At 38.9% G+C, this 26545-nt stretch overlaps 1 protein-coding gene across 3 annotated transcripts in view; it reads left to right on the plus strand.

Moving 5' to 3' along the window:
* The first annotated feature begins 677 nt into the window (after positions 1-677).
* The window catches only part of GLI3 (GLI family zinc finger 3), a 243283-nt gene continuing 217415 nt past the window's right edge, over positions 678-26545 (plus strand). For 2 of the 3 annotated variants that reach the window (XM_074945305.1, XM_074945306.1), the window contains exons 1-2: positions 678-995; positions 16201-16363. In XM_074945305.1, the coding sequence (XP_074801406.1) occupies positions 16240-16363 (124 nt within the window). In that variant the 5' untranslated portion in view covers positions 678-995; positions 16201-16239. The remainder of the gene's footprint in view (positions 996-16200; positions 16364-26545) is intronic. The other variant, XM_074945307.1, reaches the window with a different exon arrangement.

Consider the following 26545-nt stretch of genomic DNA (forward strand, 5'->3'; position numbering starts at 1 on the left):
ACACCCCCTCCCACACGCCTTCTCTGCTTCTGATTTCCCTCCTCCTCACCGAAATATTCCGACATTCCCCAGTGTACAGGAGGAGGGGAGCGGGTGACCCTCACGTTTGTAGCACTTCGACTGGGCAAATCCAAAGAAGGGAGTCAGGCAAGAGTAAGGGAGGGGGAAGGGGGGAATCTTTTCCTCACTCCAGAAAGTTGAGCGCCCCTCTCTACCCACACTGCGGGGCGGGGGTTTGAACCAGCAATGTGCCCTGCCCTGAAGCTCTTTCCCCCTCCTCTGGTCTAAGAGTGGAGTCTTGAAAGAGAGAAAGCGGGAGGAGGGGTTGGTGGTGGAGAGGAGTCCTGCAACATCTGTAAAACTTGGACTAGGAGAAGAAGGAGGAGGAGGAAAGGAGAGAGAGAGAGAGAGGAAGGCAAAAGGGACAACTTTTCCAACACGTGAGTATCGGAGCAGAGTGTCTTTATTTCCCTCCTTTGGTGGACTTAAAAAAAAGGGGGGGGGGCTACAATGCAATCTATACGGGTTGGTTAGAGGGGAAGGCGAGGGGGGGCCCCTTTCCGATGCAAGTTTTTTGATGCAGTCTGGTCGATTCTCTCCCCCCCCCCCTTTGTTGAACCAAATCAGAAATGTCAGTCAGGGCGGGTGAGTCAGAAGGGATCAGATTACAAGATCACTGAAACTGATGTCGGATCCGCGCGCACACACAAACGGAGAGGGCTTCTCTCTCTCTCTCTCTCTCTTTGCGGGAGGAGGGCAGGAATAAACCAACCACCAATACACACACCGCCCGGCCTCTTCTCTCTCGCTCCATCCCCCCCGCGCCCAAACAGAAGCAAAATGCCCGCTTTCATCCTTTGGGGCCGGTCCTGTTAAGCTTTGCAAAAGGGGAGAGAGCGAGATCCCCACTGCGGGCGCTGTGCGTGTGAGATACACCAGCCCGAGCTTTTCTATGGGAAGTTTGGGGGGCTTGACAGAAGCAGCAGCAGCAGCAGGTACGTGGACTGAGTTTTGCAAGAAGTTCTTCTTTGTTTAATGGGCTCTGCAAAATGTTTTGCAAGAAGCCAGAGGTTTTTGGGCACTTAATTTTCATTTCCGATCTCTCTCTCTTTTAACTTGGAAGAGGGGGGAGCGGGAGACTATCCGAGATCTAACCAAAAAAATGGCTGTCAAACTGTCCTTAACTTAAACCCTCCCCCCCAAGTATACAGTCATATGTGAGTATTCTCTCTCGCTGTCTGCCCTACTGCACTCCGAAAGGATTTTGAGGCTTAATGTCCCACAGTTGAACTGCGGATTTCCATGCAGCAGCTGCTTTTCCCCGCAAAGAAACTGCTTGTTATTTTCATGCCAGTTTCTTTGGCTGAAACTTTGTTGCTGTAGCAAACACCCTGTCCTGTCTGGAGAGGTGGAACGGTCTCGGATGTGTGTGTTAGTTTTGGGGAGAGAAGAGGAGAGGGAAGTTCGTTTTCTAGTACTCAGTTTTGATTAATCTGTAGGAGTTTCAGGGGAACGGCTTGGGAGTGGGATGGGGGAAGGCGTCTCGTTCATAACAGAGGAAAAGTGAAAGTTGTGCCTTCTCTTTATGATTTTGTTGTTGTGACTGCTGCCTTTGGAACTTGGGAAGCTGCATACACCAAACTGCTGGGATCTGTACACCCTCTACAACTCCCCCCTTCCTCCTTTCTTCCCCCCCTCGTAATGTATGGAGAAAAATATTGCAGCGGGGAGGGATTGAGTATGAATCACTCCCTACAGTTACTTTCTCGGCTTTTTTGGGGGGGGGGCGGGGGGGGGGATGGAGAGGAAGGAGAACGCATATATGATTTGCTGCAAACCAATCCCTGTACTAGGACCTCTGCATGTTCTTACATCAAATAACTTTAAAGCATTATAGGAAAGTGGATACGCGGTTGTGTTAATTAGCCTGTAAACTTAGGTTGTTTACACAGTTGCTCTTCTTCCAACCCAGATGATATAAACACACACACACACAACACTAAATGTGAAGCTTTCAAGTCCTGGCACCACGTGAAAAGAAAAGGTAAAAGGAAATCCCCTCCACACCGCCCCTCCATTTTTTTAACCCTCTGGTGTATAGTTTTGAGCTGGTCCTTTGGGTACAGTGTTTGTGGCCTTCTGCCAGTTTATATGTAGATATATTTATGTAAAACATTTTCTCTCAGCTCTTTGCCAGCTGTTCCACATTTTCCAGCTGCCACTTCTGTTTGACATGATGGACTGTACGGATCTCAAAGTAAAAGAGCCTTTTTAGTCAAAGGTATGGATGTTTGTCCACTTGGTATATAATGTTTAAAGTCTAATTCACCAGAGGAGTGCTAGCTAGCAATGCATACCCCACGCATCACACTTTATTTTCAAGGGTTAATAAAGCATATTTTTATTTTGAAGTTTCATCATGCTTATTTAACTTCCTTTATGTGGGATCACAGAAGAACTCCAATATAAAAATGGTTCAAAGCCTTTGAAATATGTGGCTAATTAAATTAACAAACCTTTTTAAAAGGGCGCCAGAGTCTCTCACTGTGTCTCTCTACATGCCTGATATATGTATCTATGTGGGAACCATTTAGGTCTCTTTAATGCTTAGAAATCACTAAATTTCTTTGTGTTATACAACTCTTTATGGTTTCGTATTTTGGGAGATTATGAATTGAAATCCACAAGAATGGGCCTTAAGCATTTTGAATATTTGTGCAATTGCATTGTAATTTTGAAAGGTACCTCACTGATTGATTCCTATAATTATTTCATTTAGGTCCTTTATTAAAAATTAATAATAATCTGACAGTTTCTTAATTACATATGTCAAGATTATTTTGAAGGGAGAAAAATGCTATGTTTTCAAAGAAGAGTAACATTAAAATGTAAAAATAGTTCTGAATATACCACAGGATTTCAGCTGAGGGATTATATTAAAAGTAATGGTGAATTAATTTAACAATATAAACTGAATGAAGTATCTTCAGAATTGGTTTATGAAATGAAATTTGGGGTTTAACAAGCTAATACATAATACATTTAGTTGGTTAGTCTACACTCAGATTTAAAGCAAACATTAAATAACATTATCTGTGAGACAAGGTTACTTTTAAGCGGAAGATCATTTCTTTTACACTAAAGATCGTGTGGTTGAAAAGGCACATCTAATGTGCGGGGAAAAGGCACTGTTTTAGTGTATATAGTTCTTTAAAAAAAAAACAACAACCAAGCAGTAAAGGAAGTAAAACTGTGCATTTCTTGCACATGGCTTTCAGTATGGCATTCTGTTTTCCAAAGCATTTTCCTGTCCAAGTAGCACAAAACAAAGAATTACCTGTATTTTCCTTAATGAGTTGACTCCTGTTTTGTGCTTAAAATGTATGCATTAGCCAACACAACATTTAGCAGCGCATGTAAAGTTCATATCTGAAGGTATATTTTGAAATGAAAATGAGGTAGTTTGTAGCTGTGTTTATAAACATTCCATGTTTAATTTCTTAATTATTTTTATTTTGGATTAGCTGGTACATAAACTAAAATATTAAGACTCCTCCATAAAAAATTTTAGTAGAATTTATTTCCTTTTGTGAGTTACTCAATAAAAATGCTTTTCAGTTATCCATTGTATGCTAACTTTGGAAAGTTTGAATTACACTTTCGCTCTTATTTTTGGTAAAACTATTTCCCCCTGCACCCAGCAGCTGGTTTGATCCTGACTCTTTGAATACAAGTAAGAAGTGAAATCTGTTTGGTTGCAAAGTGTTCTTGAAAAGTTAGTCATCTTTGCCCAGTAAATAAGGTATATGATGCTTATTAAAGCAAGATCCATTGGGGGGAGGAGGAGGGAATTATGAAAGGAAGTAGTTTAATGATCAAGGTTGCATACACTTAACTATACGGAGACTGTAATGTACTAAGAAAAAGAAGACTTGAAGGAAAAGTGAATCAATGAGTCATGAAATCCTTAGGAAAACCTTAGTAATGGAATGTTAATGCTTTTAGACTATAGTAGATTATCTTAAAAGTCAGACTTTTCTTCTTTATGCAATTGTTGTAAATCCCTAGCTAAAGAATACTTTGAAGAAGGCTTTAGTTTTGCTAGCACTCATATTCTGCAGTCATTCTGATTGTTTTGGAAGAGTCAAGAAATTTTCTGCCAACTTGCAGCTAGGTAATTAAAATGCTAAAATGGCTATAGAGGAACCTTTTTATTCAACAAAAGGTTCAGCTCTAATAATGACTTTAAGTTGCCTTTCAACTACAGGTTTTATAGACACCCTTCCCCCTCCCACCCCGCCACTGCCTTAGATTTTGTCATTTTTATATGTGCATTGATTTGTTATAATTTAAAATCAAATCAAATGAGACAGAATAAACAAAAATAGGGCATGGCTGCTGAAAACTTTTCAAGTACTTTCAGTATGTTTTTCATCTTTACTTTTATTTGATAGGTCTGTGAAATAGAGTTGTAGACTGGCACAGACTTTAAATGAAATTTCACACTTTGATGATTTTTTTTTAACTTTGATATATTGACAGCAAAAGGAGCTGCAAAGCTTTTATATAACTTGAGCAGTAACGCCAAGCAGCAGTCAAACGTCTCTATGCATTTGTGTTTAACTGCAGAAGAAAAACATGTCCATGGGCAGTAGAGGTTCTTATCAACTCCCTAATCCCAGATCCCAGCAAACCTTGAGGGCATGCCTCAGATCTTGCTGCAATCATTGTAGACTCTCACAGTTTGCAGATTAAATATGCTATGTGTTCCTGGCTCCAACAACAGTTTTATGAGCTCACTAACCTTCCTGTTTAAAGATCCTTTTCTGAAGTTTTTAGGAGCTGCTAAAGGCAATGCTGTCTGGAGTAAGTGGTACTTGTTAATTTAGAGACACTTTAGATATTTCATTCTGTCTGTAAAAATAGCCAAAATTGTTGTTTTCAGATTGAAAGTCAAATTACACTGAAAAAAGGCCCCTTTAAAGAGTGATACTGTTGTTTTTAGTGTGTTTATGATTACCCAAGGCTGCAAAGCGTACATGGAGCTTGATTTGTTTTATGATGGTTTGGCTTTGAGTAGTGTCTTTAAAATTAGACTTTTCAGTTGTAATTCCAAGTGTATCTTTTACAACATCATTTTTGAACGTCTTGTTATTGATTGATTGATAGGCTGCTATAATGCATCTTTAAGGGGTGTTTCTTCACCTCGTTCCAGCAAAATTTTAACAAAAAATAAATATTTTCTGCAGAGGGTGAATTGCAGACATTTATATAGTTTGATATTGGAGACTGCTGGGCCTCAGGAAAGTACTTTAATTCTGTGCCCTAACTTCTCCTCTAGCTGGTAAATAGTTAACGCCTATACTGCATTCATTATAATCATGTTTATGTATTTGGTGTAATAGTCTTAATTAAAACGGAAAATACTTATATCATTGTCCAACAACATGTGTCATGTTATTCCCAAGAGAACTTGAGCCAATTTTGTGTTTAAAGGTTATTCAGTGAATGAAATTGTGAAAACCAATTTGTCAAGGTACTGCACAGTTTCTGTTGGTTTTCAACCCCCAAATTCATTGTCTGCGTGGCCCAGTCATTAGTCATCAGTGTATTAGTGCTGCCTTCAGGCAATGCTGCCCAGCACTTCTTCACACCATTATAGCTCTAAAAGTGTACTCTGCCGATTTGTAGAATTACTGCTCTGATTTCCGCTTGGCTAGGTTTGAGGTAAGTCCCCTTCCTACTTTCTAGCTCACTCTAATCCATGCTTTCTTTTAAGGCTGCTTTCTGCAGAGATTTAGGGGAAAACTTTCTTAAAGACTGTGTTGGCATCATACTGTGGTTTTGTTGTGGCATGCAGTGTATAAATTGTACCTGCACTAAACTGAAAGTACATTAAATTGGTTTTGATTGAAGAGCTGGTGTTTCTCTATTTAAAAAAAATCTAAAACCTAATCAATTGATTTTACTGTTACCTAATAGTTTGTTTATACTTTAAAAAGAAACTAATTAATTGGGATAGAGTGCACCTTGTTATTCTTGACTACACACTTCCTGAGTGTCAGCACAGATTATGTTCAGAACACATTATCAGATTTTATTTCATGAATATGGTATTTGACATTTCCACTATAGTTGTAGTTATTTAGTTTTAGTTAACATAGATTGGTCCCCGTCCCCCCATCCCCAAGCCTGTTATCTTAACTGAGTCCAAAATACTTACATCTTTTTTAGGTTGAGTACCTGTTATTTGGATTAGGATTGAAGGATCAAATTACCCTTGTGATGAATTAGAACAAAGTATATTTGGATGTTTTTGGTCTAGAACCATGTTTTCTATCTCATTTGTCCTCTTATGTACAAATCTGGTAATGTCAGGAAAATCAACTGGGTGTAAAAATACTTCATCCAGCTGCCTAAAGAATGAAGCCTTCATTAAATAAGATGTATGAATACCTGAAACTGAAGAGTCAGAAACACAGATTAAGCCAATGTCACTTCAGTACAATGTCGTCTGTTCTGAACTGTGTATATTAAAATGAAATTCTAGCACTAAAGATCTTAAGTAATAGGACATGTGGCTTGGTTTGGTGTGGCTTGGCACTTTGAACCATGAATCTCTATGGATGGTTTTTCTTGGAAAATAAGACAGCAGTAGAATTCTGTGATTATATTGTGTGTACAGCCTGAGTGGACTGGAAGGTAATTTATATTGCAGCAATGTAGAGTTGTCCTGTTGCAATTTTGTGAGGTTGCAGAAACTGCAAGGAATGCTGATACTGTTTTACTGCTACAATGAGACAGGTGTAAAACCTAAAATAAAGTTTAAAAGCTGAAGATAAAGTTTTATAAACTACATTTTACACTTCAAAGTCTTCTTGGATGCCTGTAGCTTTCCTAGCTTTTTACTGGTAAGGTTAAAACATCTGTTTTGGGTAAGAATGTGAAATCCTGCTTTCTGGATCAAGTCATCCTTAACATTAACGTATGTTGAGTAGATAAACCGAGATGTAGGAACTGGAAATTGGTGATTAGAATATTGGACTTCCCAAATCATTTTGCTTGAGTTCTTTAATTTTGTTTAAAAATGCTAATTGTAAAATGTGGCATACAGGCTTTTCTTCTGTGATTCGTATATCCTTAAGTTGGAAACAGAAGATGCATCCTAAGCAATACTTGCATTATGTATGTGTCATCTGGGCTGATATGTGTTAAATATATTCTTCATTGAGCTTTTTTGCTGTATAGATTGCCATTGGTATATAGATCTAGTTTGGATTCTAAGGAAACTTCATTTATTGGGATTGATGATCTAAAACAATGAGTCTGAAGAAAACGATCATGCTACTGAAAGTCACATATAGTGCCAGTGCTCTAATAAGAATATCTCTGCATTTTTCTGTGGTAGTTGTAGTTGCAGTGACCTTTTGTTTGATGAACTAAATATACCATGACACAAAGCACATCCATTACAGGTGTTTGTAATTTGTTTTACCATCCTGTTCTGGAGAAAGGGCAAGAGAAGAGGGGAAAACCACACCATATCCTCACCACAAGTGTTTTCAGTGCTAATAACAGTATCAGCAGAGGAAGTCATAGGGCTTGTTATCAACACAGCTAGAGTTGCTGATTGTCTTCCTCTGGGGCACATTCTCATCCTTTCAAATCAACATTATGAGTGACCAAGATCAGATTTTATAGAATCCCTGTTTTACAGAAGGAAATTATATTGCTTCTATTTGTTTCTTATGATTTTAGATTTATTAGTTTGGTCCATAAAGGGTCTAGGCAAAAACTAAGCATAGATTTAGAAGAGAAATTTAAAATGTAGCCAATTATTTTAATGAAATCAATTGTATAAACACCAAAATCTGAGATTTTTTTCTATGCTAATTCTTTTAAGACTAAATCTACTTTGCCTTAGGTTGTTTTTCTGTAGAAGAGTTTTAAACATAAGGACATAGGATTATAAAACATTAGGCAATAGCACAGATTATTCTGAACCTTCAGGCGATATCACAGTTTTAAATGAGCAAGTCTATGTTGTTAATAGCTTGTGTGTCACCCTGTTAAAAAAAAATCACTTACTAAAGTAAAACTTGAAAAAAGGAATTTATTTCTGTGTTTATAAATAACATTTATGGATTCATATTCCATATAAAAATAAACAGTGCTTCTGTTCCGTCTATCCTGGATTTTATATAAGTAGGCCAGAAGTTAGAACAGGGCAAAAAGAGGAATCCAAAGCCTCTATAATTCAAATAGTGTTCTGTTAGACATGGAGTTCATGGAGCTGCTTTTCCTTTTATAAGTTTAGTTGCATAACTTTAAGACAGCTGGATATTGAATGGGTTATGAATATATATATACCCCAAAAGATGCATACTTCCCCACATCATTTAAAATTGCTATAATGTGATGGAAGGCCTGATTATGCAGTCCTTACTCATGTGAGTTGTCCTCATTTAGCTTAGTGAGAGCTCCTTATGTGAGTAAGGGCCAGAAGATAGGGCTGTTAGTCCGACAATGGACAGTTAGAACCACATCCTGCAGTCCTTACTCAGGCAAAGCTCCCGCTCAGTAGAGTTCTGCCTGGGTAAGAAAACAAGAATCAGGTCTTAAATCAGTACATTTTTTTCCTGTGGAAAGCTATTTTATTTTGACAGAAAATTTAATCTTTTGTAATAGGAAAAGTATTTAATTGGTATTTTACCTAACAGCTTCCTAAATCCCAGTAACAGAAGTACATATAATGTACTAGAAATAGTGTATAAGTGAAATAGAACAGAGAAAAACTAAGTCAGGTGTTTCTTCAGAATAAAGTGTTGTTTGGTTCTATAAAATCTGTATGTTTCAAAATATTTTAACAAACTTGCAGTAATTTTTTACATCTCTCTCTCTAATACTGATAGGTAAACAATTATAGCTATCTATCTCCTGGGTGGTGTAAATATATGTAATTCCTCTAGAGGAAAGCATCAGTTACACTGAACTATTGAACAAGTGTGCTCCAGAATAATTTCTCACTTAGGGCCCTAATCATGGGGCTGATAATAGTGCTGCTTTGCCTAGCTGATTGCCTTTGTTGTTTGTGATCCTGTATTATTGTTGCCACTAGCTATTTAGCCTATCAGGAACAGATCAGATCATCATTAATCAGGCTTTAGGTTGAGTTGTTTTTAAATCTTCAGTTGTACATGGAGGAAGGGGGGTGGGGGTGGGAATCAAAGGGAAGTAATAGGTAGGAAAGTACAGCAGGCACATGAATTTTGAAAGGTTGTATTATTACAGTCATCGCTGTGTAGCTCTTTTTTTTTCTTTCAAATTCAAACAGCAAAACTTTCCTATTTGATTCTAGTATTAGTTTTACATTTTTTAAAATTCAGCACTGGTTTATAAGGACTATGTAATTCTCAAGATAGGCAGTTTTAGAACATGCATGAAAATTAAGGAGAAAAAGAAGAGTTGTGAAGAGTAAGATTTATCCAGTTACATATCACCAGCATTATATTATATTTCTGTATTTAATTAATATGAGCCCAAATTTTGCCCCATCTTACACTAGATGCAGCCTTATACTGACCAATGAGGTTGCACAGAATATAAATCAGATCAGAATTTGACCAACAGGTCATTCATGGAAGTTGTAGCCAAACTAATGAGGCCTTAAAAAGATATAAAATGATCTAACTTTTTTGGAAATTCATAGTATCTGAATTAATTATTACACCGATATGGAAGATGAAGTACACCAAAAGCTTAATCTTACAATTGGAGGGTATCTGATAAAATACATGAATCATTTATATTTTGGGGGAGGAATTATCAAGCGTAACTGTGTGAGTGTGACTTTGCATTCATGTTTGATGTGAAGCAATGCTAAAATTTAAGAGAGCTTTGGAAGTTAAACATACCTAAATCAAGCTTGTATAAATCAATGTAAAATAGCTCTCACTTAACAGAATAAAATTCTCATGGAAATTTTGCATTTGAATGTAGATGTACAAGACAGAATTTTCTTATTCTTAATATTCCCAAGGAATAGTGTGAGCAGTTCTGATAAAATTGATAAAGAGTCCTTTATGCTTGAAAGAGACTGTGTAATTTCCTGATTGTTCTCCATGCCTCCCCTTGTGTTTTTCACTTTCACACAGTTTCGCTTTTTGAGCTTTATTGTATCCCCAAAGACTGCTTCCAGTAGGGTGGATCAAAGTGGTACATACGAACACCCCAAATATGCAGAGTAATTTCTGAAAAACTAAAGATGCTGTGTTTGCTTGCACACTGATTGGGGCACTGTGGATGCTGATAGCAATCACTGCGAACTTCCCTACTGCTGATGTAATGATGATGAATGCTGTGACACTGCTATTTCAGACCGCTCTTCTCAGCGGACGCAAACCACTTGTTAATGAATTGAATACAACTACAGCAGCATCAAATAAAACCGGGAAAGGAATTAAAAAAGAGACATACCAAATAAGAAAACAAAAGGAGGCAGCAAGTGGTTATAGTATAGAAGAAACATAAAACTAATATGCAAATCAATAAGCAATTTAGGGGCTGGATGCTGCACCCCTTACTTAGGCAAGTAGTCCCACTGAAGTCAGTGAGACTTCTTGTATGAGTAAAGGATACTTGAAGGAGCAAAGGCGCGGCAGATCTGTCCCTTTATACCAGAAATTCAGAGAGGAGAAAGAGCAAAGAGGTTAAGATTTAAAAGAAAATGAAACTAAATATGCATATGAAGGGCCAAATTCTCCTCTCTTGCAGTGTTTCAACCCCGTTGATTTCAGTGAGGTTGCCCTGGTGTAAGTGGGGAGATTCCCCCCCCCCCCCCAGTATGCATATGATTGTTTTTACTACTATGGGTGAATACACACACATTGGTAATTATATTAGTTGAATTTACTTATTAGTGAATTTTATTGTAAGAAATAGGTATTATTACCATTTTGTTGACATTCAAATTAAAAGTGATGGTATTCTTGCTTTAATTAGTGTATTATTGACAGCTGCCTGTTATAATCTCTTCAATTTAATATGAAATTGATGAAAGCTTCCTATTTATGATTTAAAAAGTAGAGACACACCTGCAGACAGGTTGCTGGTATGAGAGGGATTAGGTTTAAAATGGGATTCTGGAATTAATTGTGCAGTGGGTTCAGGCCTGCGGGAAAAGTACAAAAGATTCAAGCATGGTTGAATGGGAAAAAGCCATGAATGTTTGCTTTCAGGAAGGAATGTTTATCCCTCTGTTTACCTATGAAAGTTCAGGCTTTAGCCATATAACATTATAGCATTTTCTCTTTGTTGCAGTCATCATTCATATGCACATGCAGATAGAGGACAGCCATCGAAAAACAGCATTCCAATTTTTGAAAGCAGAGTTCAATTTTGCAAAATATGTATGTGATGTCTCAAGGTTGGGAGCAGGGAAGTCACTGAGCCAAATGCATGGGGCGTTGTAGACACTATATATAAATAAATAAACCACATAATATTTTGAAAGTGCAAAGTACTTCAGCCTGGGTGTTTTTCAAAACCTTTTTGTTAGTGATCAACTGCCAATGGAAATAAAACTTTATTTTGTCCTGGACCTTTGATTGATCTATCTATCTATCTATCTATCTATCTATCTATCTATCTATCTATCTATCTATCTATCTATCTATCTAATAGACTGCGATTTACATGTTTCATTACAGTTTCTGAGAGGGGGAAAAATCACATCTGAGCTTGAGGATAGTGATTCTAAAAGTGTTGGGGGGCCTGTAGCTCCTACTGAAGTCAAGATTAGGCCCATAATATAACTGTGGTCAGAAGAGTGAATCTGTAAAAATGATATCTTGAGGTTCCATATTTATTATCCATTGATGGCTTCCATGTCTGCAGACATGTCCAAACATGAGTTTTTTAATGGTTAGCTTTGCATACTCAGTCTGCTATATGAGAATCGGACTATTCTTTCTGCCAAGCACATCAGCACATTTGATAAAGAATTAGAACACAGTTTAAAATTGAGGGTCTGATGCTGCAATCTCTATGCTAGTAGAACTCTTGTTAACTTCAGTGGAACGTATGTGTGTGTGTGTGTGTGTGTGTGTGTGTGTGTGTCAGGGGCAGAGTAGAAGGGGAAGGAGGGTGACAAGATGGGGAGGCCTAGAAGGACAGGATATTGGTGGTTCAAGAAGCAGAGTTGGTTTCTCCGTAGTGAGATTGCCTCTGCAATGCAGATAGTAATAAAAATAGGCTTCAGTGTGTAAACTAAGACTATGTCTACATGATGGACACAGCTGTACCATCTCCTGTGTAGCCGCTCTATGCTGGCAGGAAAGAGCTCTCCCTCTGGCATAATTAAACCACCCGCAACGAGCGGCGGTAGCTATGTTGGTGGGAGAGTGTCTCCTGCTGACATAGCCCTGTCCCTACCGGCGCTGTTGTTGGCAAAATTTATGTCGATCGGGGTTGTTTTTTTTTTCACACCCTGACCGACAAAAGTTTTGCTGACAACACTGATAGTGTAGACAAAGCCTAAGTAGATATGGCAGAGAGCATGTATAACCCACACGTGTCCTGGGTGTGGTGTTCTGGCCCATTTAGTGGCACTCAGACCACTTAAAGCGAGAGAGAGCTAAGACTGTAGAGCAGATTCATTTTTAACAGCCAGTTGGCTTTTAGCTCATACTGTAGAGACTCATGCCCTAAGCTCCAAAGGTCCCAGGTTCGATCCCGACGACGACCGGGGTCTGTCTGTGTTACACATGTACAACAAGCTGATATTTATATTAGCAAGTTGCAAGTTTTACAAATTTCTGACCATAAGTGCACTTTAAAATAGTAAGTTGCTAACTAGGGCCTCTGTAGCACCAGTTATGGCATGATACCAAGGGGAGCAAAATTGCAGAGAAAACTGGCAGAAAAAGTGGGATTCTAGCCTCTAGACATCTCTCCATATTTAAAAAAAAACAACTCACCTGTCTAATGGGCTGTGAAAAAAGTAACCAAAAGAAGGAGCAGGAGCCACTTTGAGCCACAAACTCCGCAGGAAAATATGTGGCAAGCTAATGCTGCATATAGCAAATTAATTGCGGCTCCCTCTCTCTCTTGCCCCTTTCCCCCACCTCCTTCTTGGGGTAGCTGCACAATTACTACTCAGAAGCTAATGTTAATGCAGCTACTGTCCCAGCCATGCTGTGACAGCTAGAGAGGAGGAGGCTGGAAACTAGTGAAGAAGAATAATCCCACCTCATAGCTGGCTGGGGATCTTCATGGTTGAGGGGGATGAAACTACTGCAGATACTTGGCCTCTGTGTCGTTTTCTGGCTCTGTCTGTGGCTGGTTCACTCGCCTTGGTTCTGTGACAGCGGGGCAGAATGTGTGGCCTCCACAACTTTGACAGTGGTGAAGAGTTCTTGAATGAATTTGTTCCCTTTCACATGCATTAGCCACATGAGTGGGAGTGTGTGGCCCTAAGATGTCAGAAAGCAAGGGTCAGATTCTGCAGTCCCTACTTCGTCCTCACACAGGCAAACCCATTGAAGCTAGTGGAAATGTTGCTTGACTAGAAGATTTGTCCCTTAAAAGTCCAAAGAGAGGAAAAATAATGGAGACAACCAAAGTTATAGCTTTCTAAATCCCTTGGAAAAACTGTGTGGAAGATTAGCCTTCACAGAGACCACTGCCTAATTTAACAAACTGGTGGACAAAGCACTAAAAATATATGTAGTAGGATTGTCCCCTGTACTGGTTGGAGGCTGGACTAGATAAGATGATAGGTATGGTAATTAACTGAAGCCATGGACTGGCCTCCCACAGAGGAACACACAGGAGAAAAGGGAGTGAAAGTGTGTTGAGAGATTCTGAAAGTTTAAAATTTATGAAGTTCCTACCAGATTTTCCCCCCAAAAGTGGAAGGTTTCAGGGAGTAGCCTCTAAATCCTATGGATTCCTTTAGCCACTGTGCAGTTTACTGCTGATAGTCTTTTCCCCCAGGATAGCAAGACTCCTGCAGGAATTATGCTCTCATTGGCCCTCCCCTAAATGACACACAAACTGCCTTGGAAAGGAATGCGGTGTCAGTTAATACTGAGGACTTGTACGCTGCTGGAGTTGGAATGGAATTTACCAAGTTATGTGTTACTCCTTGGCTCATTCAGTCCCGTATTCAGACACACCTTCTGAAATTCTGCTCAGGGTGAGACAGGAAATCATTCTATTCTATTCACTCTATGAATTACAGTAATATTTAGCCCTTATATAGCCATAGGCACCAACTTTCCCCGGCACCGGTGGGTGCTCGTGCCCCCTCCCTCCAGCCCCACCCCGACTCCACCCTTTCTCTGCCCCATTGGACTCCTTCCCCAAATCCCCTCCCCGGCCTTGCCTCTTCGCCGAGCGTGCCGCGTTGCCCCTCTTCCCCGCGCGAAACAGTTGTTTCGTGGCGCAAGCGCTGGGAGCTGGGGGAAGAAGTGGGCACACGGCGCACTCAGGGAAGGAGGTGGAGGCAGAGGTGACCTGGGGCAGGGAGCTGCCAGAGGGTGCAGAGCACCCACCAATTTTTCCCAGTGGGTGCTCCAGCGCTGGGAACGGAGATGGGAACGGAATGCAGGTCTTCTGACTACCAGGCCAATTCCTTGTCCTCTGGGCCACTATACTTCCCTTAGTAGTGATTCACATAGTACCTGGGCCTTTCATTGTTCCCCACTATATAATGATGAGTTTTTGGATTATTTTATTGCACTGTTAAACTAAAGTGCCCCATTAAATGCAGGGAAAAGGTTAACTAAAGAGCTGCATTTATATGGTTCAGCAATTTTGCTTTGTGCATATTTATTCAATTTTTTACCAGGTCAGTCAAAATTGCAGAAATCAGTTAACATGGGGTATAGCAAAAAAGTGTCATTAAATATCTTTATAGGTTACATTGTGATTTATTATAGAGTTTGGTATTTACTTATAACATAGTTGACTTCAGCTAAAAGTTGAGCTAATCTAGTCCTAGAATAATGCAACTTATTTTCTTTTAATATCTATTTTGTGACATCTTGGTGGGGGTTAGACTAGATGACCCTTGCGGCCCCTTCTAACTCTGTTTCTACGATAATTGTAACACCGCTCACAAAAGGAAGCTTCTAAAACTCCTTTTTTTAAAGTCAAGTTTGCTGATTTATATACTTTTTTAATGTGGGACCTAGTTTTAGTTCTTACAGCACTGCTAAGCAGCGCTGTACTTCTTTGGGTCTCAGCACCGTATGTGCTGAATATTGATCACTTTACTTTAATAGACTGCCATGTGTCAAGCTAAGCTACAGCCAAGAGCTTGGAAATACCTATGTTCCTTGCAGACCAGGATCACTGTAGTCACAGTACCTTGAAGTGGAATGCGCGTAGAATTTTACCCTCTTGGAAACCCCTGGGTTTCTTAGGTTTATGTCACAAATATGAAAACTCTAGGAATACGGTGAAGTGATCCAATGGATATAAAATGACGGAACGATGAGTCAGTGCAGATGACAGTAAAAGTAATCAGTGAAAGGCAGAATAACTAAACATGCTTTTTGCATGGCTTTCCATTTTCAGGGTTGTCATGCAAAGAAAGTGTTCCCGTTATCTGTCACTAGCAATCACATTTGCCTTTCTCTGTGGTTTTCAGAGCGTTGTTCCAATACGCTTTTGTTTGAGTTACATTTTTAAACAAACAAAATGAGAGATGTTTACATTAATAAGGCAAGATAGACTAGGAGAGGTAATTCGTTGCTGTCTATTAGGAGTAGTGAGAATGCTGAAGATTAAAATTTGGCTTCTACAGTAACATGATGGTTTGTCTCAGTTCTGCTACATGGTTCCAAGCTGTTCAGGACAAAGGAAAAAAATCCCGCCTTCCCCCCCCACCCCCTTCAAGTCCATTAAAATTCTTACAGGGTTTTAAAAAACGTGGACCTTCCTGTCAAAGCAGCAGACTAGACCATGATGCTGATTCTGTTTAAAAGCAAATGTGCTTGTCTCTGGTGTTAGCATTTCCTTAAATTCCTTAGGAACTCATGCATGCAAACCTGATTTGATGAGCTTCATGAAATGGCCTGTGGATTGCTAACGCTGCTGTGCTGCAGGCTCTTCTTCAGGTGAGAAGTGTGGCAGGTTTCTGACTAAGCTTTTTTATGGCATTTGAAGTTTATGACTCTATATTCTTTTATTCAGGTATTAGTGCGAGGAGAGCTGAAGTAATGAGAAGTCATCATGGAGGCCCAGTCCCATAGCTCTGCCACAACCGAGAAGAAAAAAGTTGAGAATTCCATAGTGAAATGCTCCACTCGAACAGATGTCAGTGAGAAAGCTGTTGCCTCCAGCACAACTTCCAATGGTGAGTAACAGCAGGGATTTACTAGCAGCAAAACCTACAGTAATTTTATGTTCACTGCATTCCTTGTGAATTGAGCATTTGCACCTGGATCTGTGTTTGTTCTAAGGAAAGACTAAAGAAAGCAAACGGGAGAAAAAAGTGGATAGGATATAATAAACCCTGTTTTGGCTTCAGACATAGCCTTTTTCTTCCAAATTTTCTAATTTGAGATGTAAATCTGCTAAGTTATTTATTATAGGAAGTTCCTGTTTTGGCATTTTGGAAATCTTCTTGATTAGCCTGGCAAGCATTGCAAATGCTTTGCATTTTACCATGGAAATCTCTTCCAGTAGTTAGATAATTAGTTATTACAAAAGAGACAAAAGTAGCCTTGCCAAAATTAATGGCAGGGTTTTTTCTCTCTTGTTTTTCAAATAAACTTGTCTATTGTAAATTTTTTCCCCTGTCCCTGAAGTTCTTTAATGGCTGGTGACAAAATCTCAAGTGAACTTCCAATGAATTCATTTCAAAGTTGTGACTATAAAGGTTGCAGATTTACAAAAATGAAGGGGTTTACTCAACTCTCCCCAGGGATTACCTCATTTTGCAATTTTGCATACTCTGTGCCATTCCACGCCCCCAACCCCTTTCTTTGTTTAATTTACAAGAGCTAAAATCATTGGTCCTTACTAAAGCAAAACTCCCATTGAGGTCAGGGGAAATTTTGTTCAAAGAAGGCCAACAGTATTTGGCCCCATGGCTTATGATTGCTGCAGATTAAGCCCTGCATTTAGCAAAGAAATTCAGGCAATCAATCTGGTAACTGTTACAGAAGAAAAAAATGGCTGTTCTTTTTTGTGTATTGGAGTTGCTGTGCATCCCTGGGAGAACTCAGAGTGCCCCCTCCTCCACCTTGCATCAAGGCCACCATCTTTCAGTCAAAGGCAGGGTTCACTGTTCATTGAGTTGAACAAAAGCGCACACACCCAAAGAGAATAGGTGGAGACTTGAAGTGAAAAATGCACAAGTTCTGCAGCTGTACTGAGGGGCAGATCAGGAGAATAGTTAAACATTTGGGGGAACATATCCCTTCGTCCTTCCCAGTGGTTCTGTCACTAGATTTAAAGCATGCCCAGCCCCAGCTAAGGCAGGCATCAAGTGAACATAAAATCTCCCTGTTAACTACTGGAACAGCCCTGCCAATTTTTAAAGTATGTTAGATCAGATCCTCAGCTTGTGTAAATCTGCACAGCTCCAGTGGTGTCACTAGACTTACGCTGATTTACACCCGCTGAGGATCTGGTCCACTGTATTCTTTTCAATGACAGGATTTTACACATTGACCTAGTTTTTTTACACATATGCATGCTTAAATACCCTGATGCAAATCCCGTATAGTGTGCACTCAACCACAATGTAGGCACACGTGGGCTATGATTGACAGCGTTGTCTGATGTTTGGATCAGAGGACCAGGAGTCAGGACTTCTGTGTTTTTTTTTTAATCCCCAGTTCCGCTGCTGACTTGCTGAGGTCCTTGGTCAAGACACTTAATCTTTCTCTGTTTAGTTTACATACCTGGTTAATGGGAATATCAGTAGTTAACTATCTTTAAAAGGGTGCTGTGAGGCTTAATTAATAAAAGCACTTTGAGATCCTCAGAGGAGAAATATAAGGATAAGGAATTATTATTAACCGTGTTTTCTGTGAATGTTTTCTGCAGTGAGATATTAATGCAGTACACCCTTGGTACCCTTTTGCAAAACTCTCTGATTTTTTTTTTCTTTCTGAAAAATGCAGATTCAGATCAACAGAAACATTTTGTGTATTTATGTTAATTTTGGCTACTTGTTATGGTTCAACCAAAAAAAGAAGAAAATTCAGAAATGTCAAAACAAAATTTTTTTTTCAGTCTAAAGGGGAGTTAGGTGGCTTTCACAGAACTGAGGAGGAGGAGATTGAGAGTGTGGGACCGCCCCTTATAACCAGTTGTCCAGCGGCTAGGGCACTCACTTTGGGAGTGGGAGACCTTGGATAGAATCCCACACGCTGGAGCAGGGACTCGAAGCCAGGCCTTCCCCCTTCCCGGGGAGCATCCTAAGCATCATGCTATATAGGCTTTTAGGTTTAAGGGGTCGGGAAAGCTTCACTACTGCTTCTTCCTCAAAAAATTTTTGGTTTGACCCAAACCAAAATTTTTCTGACTTTTTCAATTTGTGGAAAATTCTGAAAAAATTCAGTTTTGATTCAACCTGAACCAAAATTTTGTTTAGACTTCCTTCGGAACTGCCAGCAAACTGAAAAATCAGTTATTCCCACAGCTGTAGGACACACTCTACATCTAGTCAAGTCAATGACAAGGCTCCCTGTGACTTCAGTGGTTAAGGATTGAGCCGTTAGGTATGTTTTTTAATTGAGTCAATCGTAAGTAAATTCAGGACTGGAATGTCTGACCTACCCTAATATACAGCCAGCCCTAGAATTCTTCCACAAAGGGCAGGATTGGGCCTTGGATGGATATAAACTTTACTCTTCAAGGGTTTTAAGATATTTCTCTTAAAGTAGTCTATATGGTCCATGTATAACATACTGAAATAAGTAATGATACTAAAACTTAGGAATTTAGAGATACTGAAGGTTATAATTCCGGTGTGCTAAAATTTTGTCTCTTTGCAAATGTGACTGCCATGTTAATGAATTTTGGTAACAGGAGACAAATTTTATTAATGCAGCATGAAAGCTCTCTGTTGCATCTTTTGTTCTGTAATACTGGAATTGTTAAGTGTTAAATGAACTTCACCAGCTGATATAACACACCATTTGCTGCACAAACATTCAGTTTCTGTTTATGAATTGCAGCTTTTTACAAAAAGGTCAAATAACATAGAATGGTTGTGATTTACAGTTTTCTGCTTTCTTAAAACAAGGTAAAGCTGCTTAAAAATATACTGAGTAATCATTGGTGTATTTACCAAACAAGGCCCCGCATGTGGCCATTACAGATCAACATCTGCCAGTCATACCATCACCTCATAAATATATCTAAAAACTGTGTTTTCCTTTCTGGACAACACATTAATTAGCAAAGTTTGCCGAGTAACATACACTTGAGTGACAGCTGTCCAGGAGTTGCTATGTGAACTGGCATTTTGTAAGTGGCTCCACTGTCTTCTAAGATTTACAATTGAGTCATAAATAGGTTGAAAGCTCTTAGGGTTTTACGCAGAACTTACAATTGTGCAGGAGAAACGAGGAAGACTCTATTTTTAGTATTTCTTTACAGTTCCTGAAAGAAAATAACTGTCCAATGCACCTGATAGCAGTACCTATGTTTAAATAAATATTATATATGGAATCATTAAAAAAAAGGAAAAGCGTTTTATTGTCTGATACGCAAACTCTGTTTTATTTAAGAGTCTCTTTGGTGCATGCGTGTTATTGAGAACTATTTGATGATAGATTTGGGGCCCAATCCTGTGGGTGATGATTCTAAGTGCATACTATTTCACATATTATTTCACATTATTTCTCAGACCCATTGACAGGCTTGGCTCATAGTTTGCACTTTGGCCATTTATGCTGAACTACCATGATTACTCTACTTAGAACAACAACAGCAAATTCTGTTGCAGTCGCTTAACCACAGACTGTATAATAGTGCTAAACTGCCAGCACTGTGTTAGTTCAGGGGCTGCCAGCATTTCCATTATAGAACCCGAATTTCAGGGATTTATAACTCCGCCATTAAAATGTGCTCCAGGCTGAAACGTGCATGGAAGGTCTCAGTACTGGAGTAAATTAAAACTTTTTTTAGGCATATGCTCAAAAATAAAAATCATGCTTTTGTAATAATTTTAAAACATGTTTGCTAGTATTAGATGTCTTATGGGACTGCTGTATTTGTTTTGTTTTGAATGAATTTTTGAAGGCCTTTGGTCTCTTCTTTGGGTTTTGATTTTGTGTATATCAACTAAAACCACACATATCTTACTATGGTACACTTCTTTACAAATCTGTCCTTTTCCCCTTTCTTTGTATGAACACTATATTTACTGCTAGGATAGTGTTCAGAATAAAACAAAACAAAACCCTTAAAAGAAATTTGCTAATGGAGATATTTATACAGTACTTTGTGAATGAATGAGAATCTATGACTCTAATGTCAAGGTATGAAAAAACTTACATTTATTTGTAATTTAATACCCTTAGAATGAATCCACTCCACGAATACAAAGTATTAATAATAAACAAACAAATGAATATCATTTTCACATACTTGCCATGTTACTAACGTTTATGCTGGAATAATTGTGCCTATGCCTCAGACATAAACCCTGACACCATATTGATGTCATGAAGCTTCACTAACATGCTTCCACATCCCCCTCCCCATCCACAAAATCGGGCCAGGGGCTGGGGGATAATAGGTTCCTACATAAGGCAGAGCCCCTAATATAGGGACTATATTATATAGCCCCTAATATAGGGACTGTCACTATAAAATCAGGACACCTGGTCCCCTAATGCACCCCTACCACCACCATTTACGAACACAATAATACCTTTGTGACATTGGATGGACACAGGTGAGGGAGCTGTTCCCTGCAATGTTCATTTATCTGTGTATTGATTTAGACCCTGATCGTGCAAAGTGCTCCATGCACACAGTAGTCTCATTAAAGTCAAGAAGGGAACAGCTGTTATGAGAGGGGTCCAAAGGTAATAAACTGGTTTGAGTACAGATCACTAGCATTTTCTGTGGCCTTTTCTAGGGAGTCTGCTTGTTAGGGCAACTCACACCATTGTCCTGCTAGACCTTTCTTTCTCCTCTGCTGGTCAAGTGATGCCTACTATGGTAATAAATAATCACCTGATTTAAAAAAAAACAAAACATTTTCCCTCCTTGATGTGAAAGCTTTAAACATTAGGTGTTTCTAGAGCGTTTGAGACAGTACCCAAGCATCTGCCTTACTGAAGTGTAATAAATGCACACAGTTAGGTTCTGCTCCTTCATCTTGTTGCACTTGCATGAAACCCTGCACATATGTGGAGCCTCATTGACTGCAGTGGCTATCTGCATGGAGGAAGGGGGCTGAGTCAATGGCTTCTGATCCTTATGAAAAATTTCAGTGTAGCTCGGAGCTGCAATCAAGCAAGTGCTGCAGCATGTGCTTAACTGTAATCATCTAAGTAGCTCCAGTGGGACTATTTGCATGCTTAAAGTTAAGCATCTGCTTTATCACTTTAGTAGATTGGGCCCTTAGATATTAAGTTCTGCTTTGCAAATAAATGGAGCTTAACGTTAAGAAAACAAAAGGAGTACTTGTGGCACCTTAGAGACTAACAAATTTATTTGAGCATAAGCTCAGGAAAGCTTATGCTCAAATAAATTTGTTAGTCTCTAAGGTGCCACAAGTACTCCTTTTCTTTTTGTGAATACAGACTAACACGGCTGCTACTCTGAAACCTGTCGTTAAGAAAACACTTCCTTTTAAAAAAAATGTTGACAACCAATCCCCCTCCCCTCACACTCATGCTATTTGGAGTTTGAATTTTTTCATTGAGTCTGTTGTGTGAATATGTTGGTGGGGTTTTTTATTTTTAGTTTATTTTTGGTGAACAAAATCCAGTGAATTCCCATTACCTGCGAACAATAATATAAAAATGTAAACCTACATTTGACATTATTGCTTGCAATATATTTGAAAATGTTTGCATTCAGCCAGTATTTATTTGCGAATGATGTTTTTATGGGCTTTGTTGGTGACTGTAAATAAAATGTTTGTGTTCTGTCCAGTTGTGGCAATAAATGATTTTTTTTATTTTATTTTTTTTAGTTTGCATTACAAACAATGCAGTTATTGTATAAAAGCTCCTTCAGTTTCTGACAGGCAAGTACTTATTTTCAGTTTGATGTGTTTTGTCTACTTTTTGACCTATGAGCACTTTTCAGTGTAATCTGATATTTCTTATTAACCTATTACTCGGCTTAAAAAAAAAAGAAAAAAGAAAAAGCTAATTATAAACATATGTAGGTTGTAGACTTGACTACCTTTATCAGAATCAGACAGTTATTAAGAACATACTTTAAAGTGATAACAGAAATTATTATATTAATGATGATGTAACTTGAAACCAAGCATGAGAGGAAGTTCACATGCCCACTTTGATTCTTGGAGCCAGCTTCAACTAGGTCTTTAAAAAATAATTTTTAAAAATTGTCCTTTAAGGATTCAATGAGAGAAGTATTCAGGAATCGGCAGCTCAATAAGAATCACATTTCCTGTTTTAACATTTGGGTAGTTACTGGCCCTGCTGCTCGCTTTCAAGCTCACCATAAAATAGGTGTTAATCATGATACCTATTCTTTGGCCCCTTTAGTTGAAGTTATATGTCCAGAGTCCTGTTGAGAGGTTAGAGTTCAGAGGAGGTTGTTAGCTATCAAGAAATGTTGCCTGTACTACTTTAGTGCCCTGTGAATTGAGTCCCTCATTGATTATATTTATATGAGACTCAATTCTGCAAGGTGATGATGTGGACTTCTCCTCCCCACTGAAATCAATGGGAGCTCAGGGGCACTCGTCACTTTGCAGTATCAGGCCCAGAAGGAAACAACGTTCTATGGAATCATCTATTGTAGGTGACAAAAATGTTCTTAAATCCTAAATGTGTGGGTGTGCATCATTTTTAGTGAGATGGCAAATATTCCAAGTTACCTCTAGTCGTGATAATAATCAAGCACAGTAGCATACAAAATAAGTGTAACATTCTGATCCTGAGAGGTGCTGAGCATCCATAATAACCACAGGTCCCAAGTGAATGAATTTAAAGGAGGTGGCTTTACTTTGGGATATCTCTCACTGACTCTTGAAAGGCGCGGGGCTAAATTGTTTTCTGAAAGCAATGAGCGTTGTTCTATCCATGTAACTGAGAGCTTAAGTTGGTCCTCAGTATGTTGTAATGTGAGGTAGGCAGTCAGTTAAACATGGGGTCCATCTGAGTAATGGAAGCATGGTCCTTTTGGTATGTTTACTAATGGGATTTCAGTTATATTGTTATGGTTTATCATAATTTGAAACAAACTACTCATATCCAGTACTATATTTCAGTGTTGTGTTTCTTAGTTCTGGGAGCCAGCTTTTTTTCATGCCCTAAACTAAACAATCCAGCACAGACCATGGTCTGCAGAGATGATACAGTACTATAGCATTAATTCTGCAGGGTTTCCCTCCTCTCCTTTCTTCTCTTCCTTCCCTGCACATAACCCTGTGTATGTTAATAGTAAGAGGGATATTAAATGTCAATCTTGCTGTATTCCTCTGCAAGTTCCTGGGAGACTTGATTGAACAGCTTATCCCTGCAATCACTGTAATCAGTAAGTAATGACCTAACATCCCAGTAGATGACATGAGCTGGAATCAGTAGAAAACACTAGTTAACATTGGTAGCTTGCCACCCAAATAAGGTGGAAGGTTAGATTTAATGAGCCACACACTTGGAATTAGAAGAGGTGGAAGATTTACTAAAGCAGCCTACTTGCAGTGGCCAAAAAGGAAACCTGGAGTGTGAAACAAACAATGGTTTGAAGCGAGGTGCTTACAACATGGCAGCAGTAAATATACCATGTATCTTGTGCACTGCCAGAGTTCAGCAGCATAAATCAAGTCTTGAAAATCTAGGATTTACAACCTACAGTTTTCAAAAAACCAGAGTCTGATTTCTAACAGCACAGCGAAATGGATGCTAGCAACTGAAACTCCAATGATATCATTAATGTTCCAAGGAAGGGCTTTCTTGCATTAAGCCGTGGTCCCTGGGGAAGATATCCTAAAAGAGAGAGGATTTCTTAATGACCTTGCACCACTGAGCCAGTGTGTGCCACCAGGTTAGGAAGCTTTGCAGCAGCACTTCTACAGTAAGTACTGTTGCAACTCTCATTGTCACTGGAAGTGGATGTCAATACAAGCATCAATACTGAAGCGTGCACGTCAAAGACATAGGAGGGAGGACAGGAAAGGCATTAAGTGTTCTCCCCTCTCATGGGAGCGTCCACAGGTGGTTGGAACTTGACTGAACTTGGGAACCTACAAGTTATGAGTCCCCATGGAACAAATTTTACACTGACTTAAAAAACCTTTGACAACCCCACTGACAAGTAGAGGCACAGCATTTGGCCCTGCAATTCTTAAAGCTAAAGTAGTTGAAATGTACTGTTAAGTAGTTTAGCAGATCATGGAATGGTGTGCATTTTAATTGGTCTAGATATTTTCTATTTCATATTTAACTCTGTGTCCAGTTAAACAGAAACAAGAGTCAGTCGTTTGTTTGAATAGGTTCCTGCTCTGTATGTTATGTTTTTATTTTTCCAACTTTTGTTTAAAAAAGGAAGATATAAAAATGCAGCTTTCACTATCATAGGAATTGTAATTAAATGCATATGCTAGTAAGTAGTTAAAATGTGTTTAGGGTCTGTTAAGTGACTATATATAAAAAAGTTCCTTCTTAACCAAAAAATCTTATCTCTGTATTTATTCCAAGTAATATCTGATTGCTTCTGCAACAAAAATAAGATTTTGCTACTTTGCATTGCAGAGTCAACACACCTATGAGAGAGTGAGCTAGATTTTATTGTCTTATTATGTTTTGTTACCCTTTACAAAATATTCACCTTGAGGTGTACAGAAGTGATTCCAGCTTGACTTTTAGATTGTAGGTTATGTCTGTAGCACTGGTGGTTAGAAAATATCACTTATAAACTGAGCACATTTGATCTGGACCTATTGAAAGACAGTAAATATAAAGCTCAACAATTTATTCTATTCAATCACTTCAAAGTAGAACTATGCTGGAAAAAAAAAGGAGTTGTTTAGTTTATTTTAAAAACTGTCTTGTAATGCTTCCTGGGCCAAATTTTCAGAAGAACTTTTAAAACTTTGTCCCTGTGGTTCTTTGGATTCTCAAAACCCTGGGGTCTGTGCATGCACATCCTTTGCACATACTAACCACATAGATATCTGCCAAATTTTCATGTGCACACATGACTTTCTGTGTGTGCATGTTCCAACCTGTGCGCCCAGAAATTTGTGCCTAAAAAACATCAGGCCCACATTTAGACACTGGGTTGAGATCACTTTGAAAATGAACCTGGATATACTGGATATAAATGTTTGTTGTGTTTTCTGTAAGATAGTGGATTCATATCAGAAGATCTAATGTAATTATAAACTGGTAAAACTTAGGTATTCTAAAATGTTTCTCTGTCTCTCTCTTTGCAGCACAAGGGTGCATACATAATAACAGGAGGTTTTGTACAAAAGTTCTTTCTGGGCCTGACTGGCTCATGCTGGTTTTCATTCCCCCTCCTTCCTCCCTCCCATTCTCTGTCTCTCTCTCTCTCTCTCTCTTTTTTTTTTTTTAGTTGTAGAAAGTTGAGTTCCATCCCAATTATTAAATCTTTGGAGACCATTCCCACATGGTTCTGTAAATGGTAGCTTCAGCCTGAGTTCTTTCATCTCTTTTCCTGCTCTCCTGGCTTGACAGTTGAAAAGGTCTGACTGTGCCACACAATGGTTTGATTGGTTTCTCTAGGGGAGGCTTTTCCCTGCCTCATCATTCGCCAGGCAGGTGGACCAGAAAGTCTCTTGATTCTTTTGTTGCCTCTCAAAGTCCGAAGTCTTTGACTGAATAAATCCTCCGTCATGGGATAATTTGCTAAGAGGAGGCTGAAAGATGTGAGAGAAAAGCTTCACTACTTGGGTGCTGAATTAATGAAATAACTGGGCCTTAGAGTTTGCAATTGAAAAATCACCAGGAATGCAGTGGGTGGAGACAGACTTCAGAATGCAAGTCTGCTATTTCCCCATAATAAAGTAGGAGAGCTTTAAGTGATATTACTAAGTAAGTTGGCTTGTCTGGAGGCCTCTGGTTATTTGCATTTGTAACCACATTTGCAGGGGAAGCCTGGGCAAAATAAAAGCCTTTTTGGTGCAGTGTCTAGTTAGTCATTAGATTATTACGAGGGGATGGAAAGAATTCCATATGACAGAACTAGGGTTGAGTTAACACAGGACGAAAAGTAATTTACAGATAGGCTGTCCTCAGTCATCTTTGTAGACCCTGATAAGGTTTCATTTCAGAATGGATAGGCGACATTTCCACTTACGGGCCCATTCTGCGACACCTGTGATAACAGCTTCTGGATCCTA

Source organism: Natator depressus, chromosome 2 (assembly GCF_965152275.1).
Source record: "Natator depressus isolate rNatDep1 chromosome 2, rNatDep2.hap1, whole genome shotgun sequence".
NCBI lineage: Eukaryota > Metazoa > Chordata > Testudines > Cheloniidae > Natator > Natator depressus.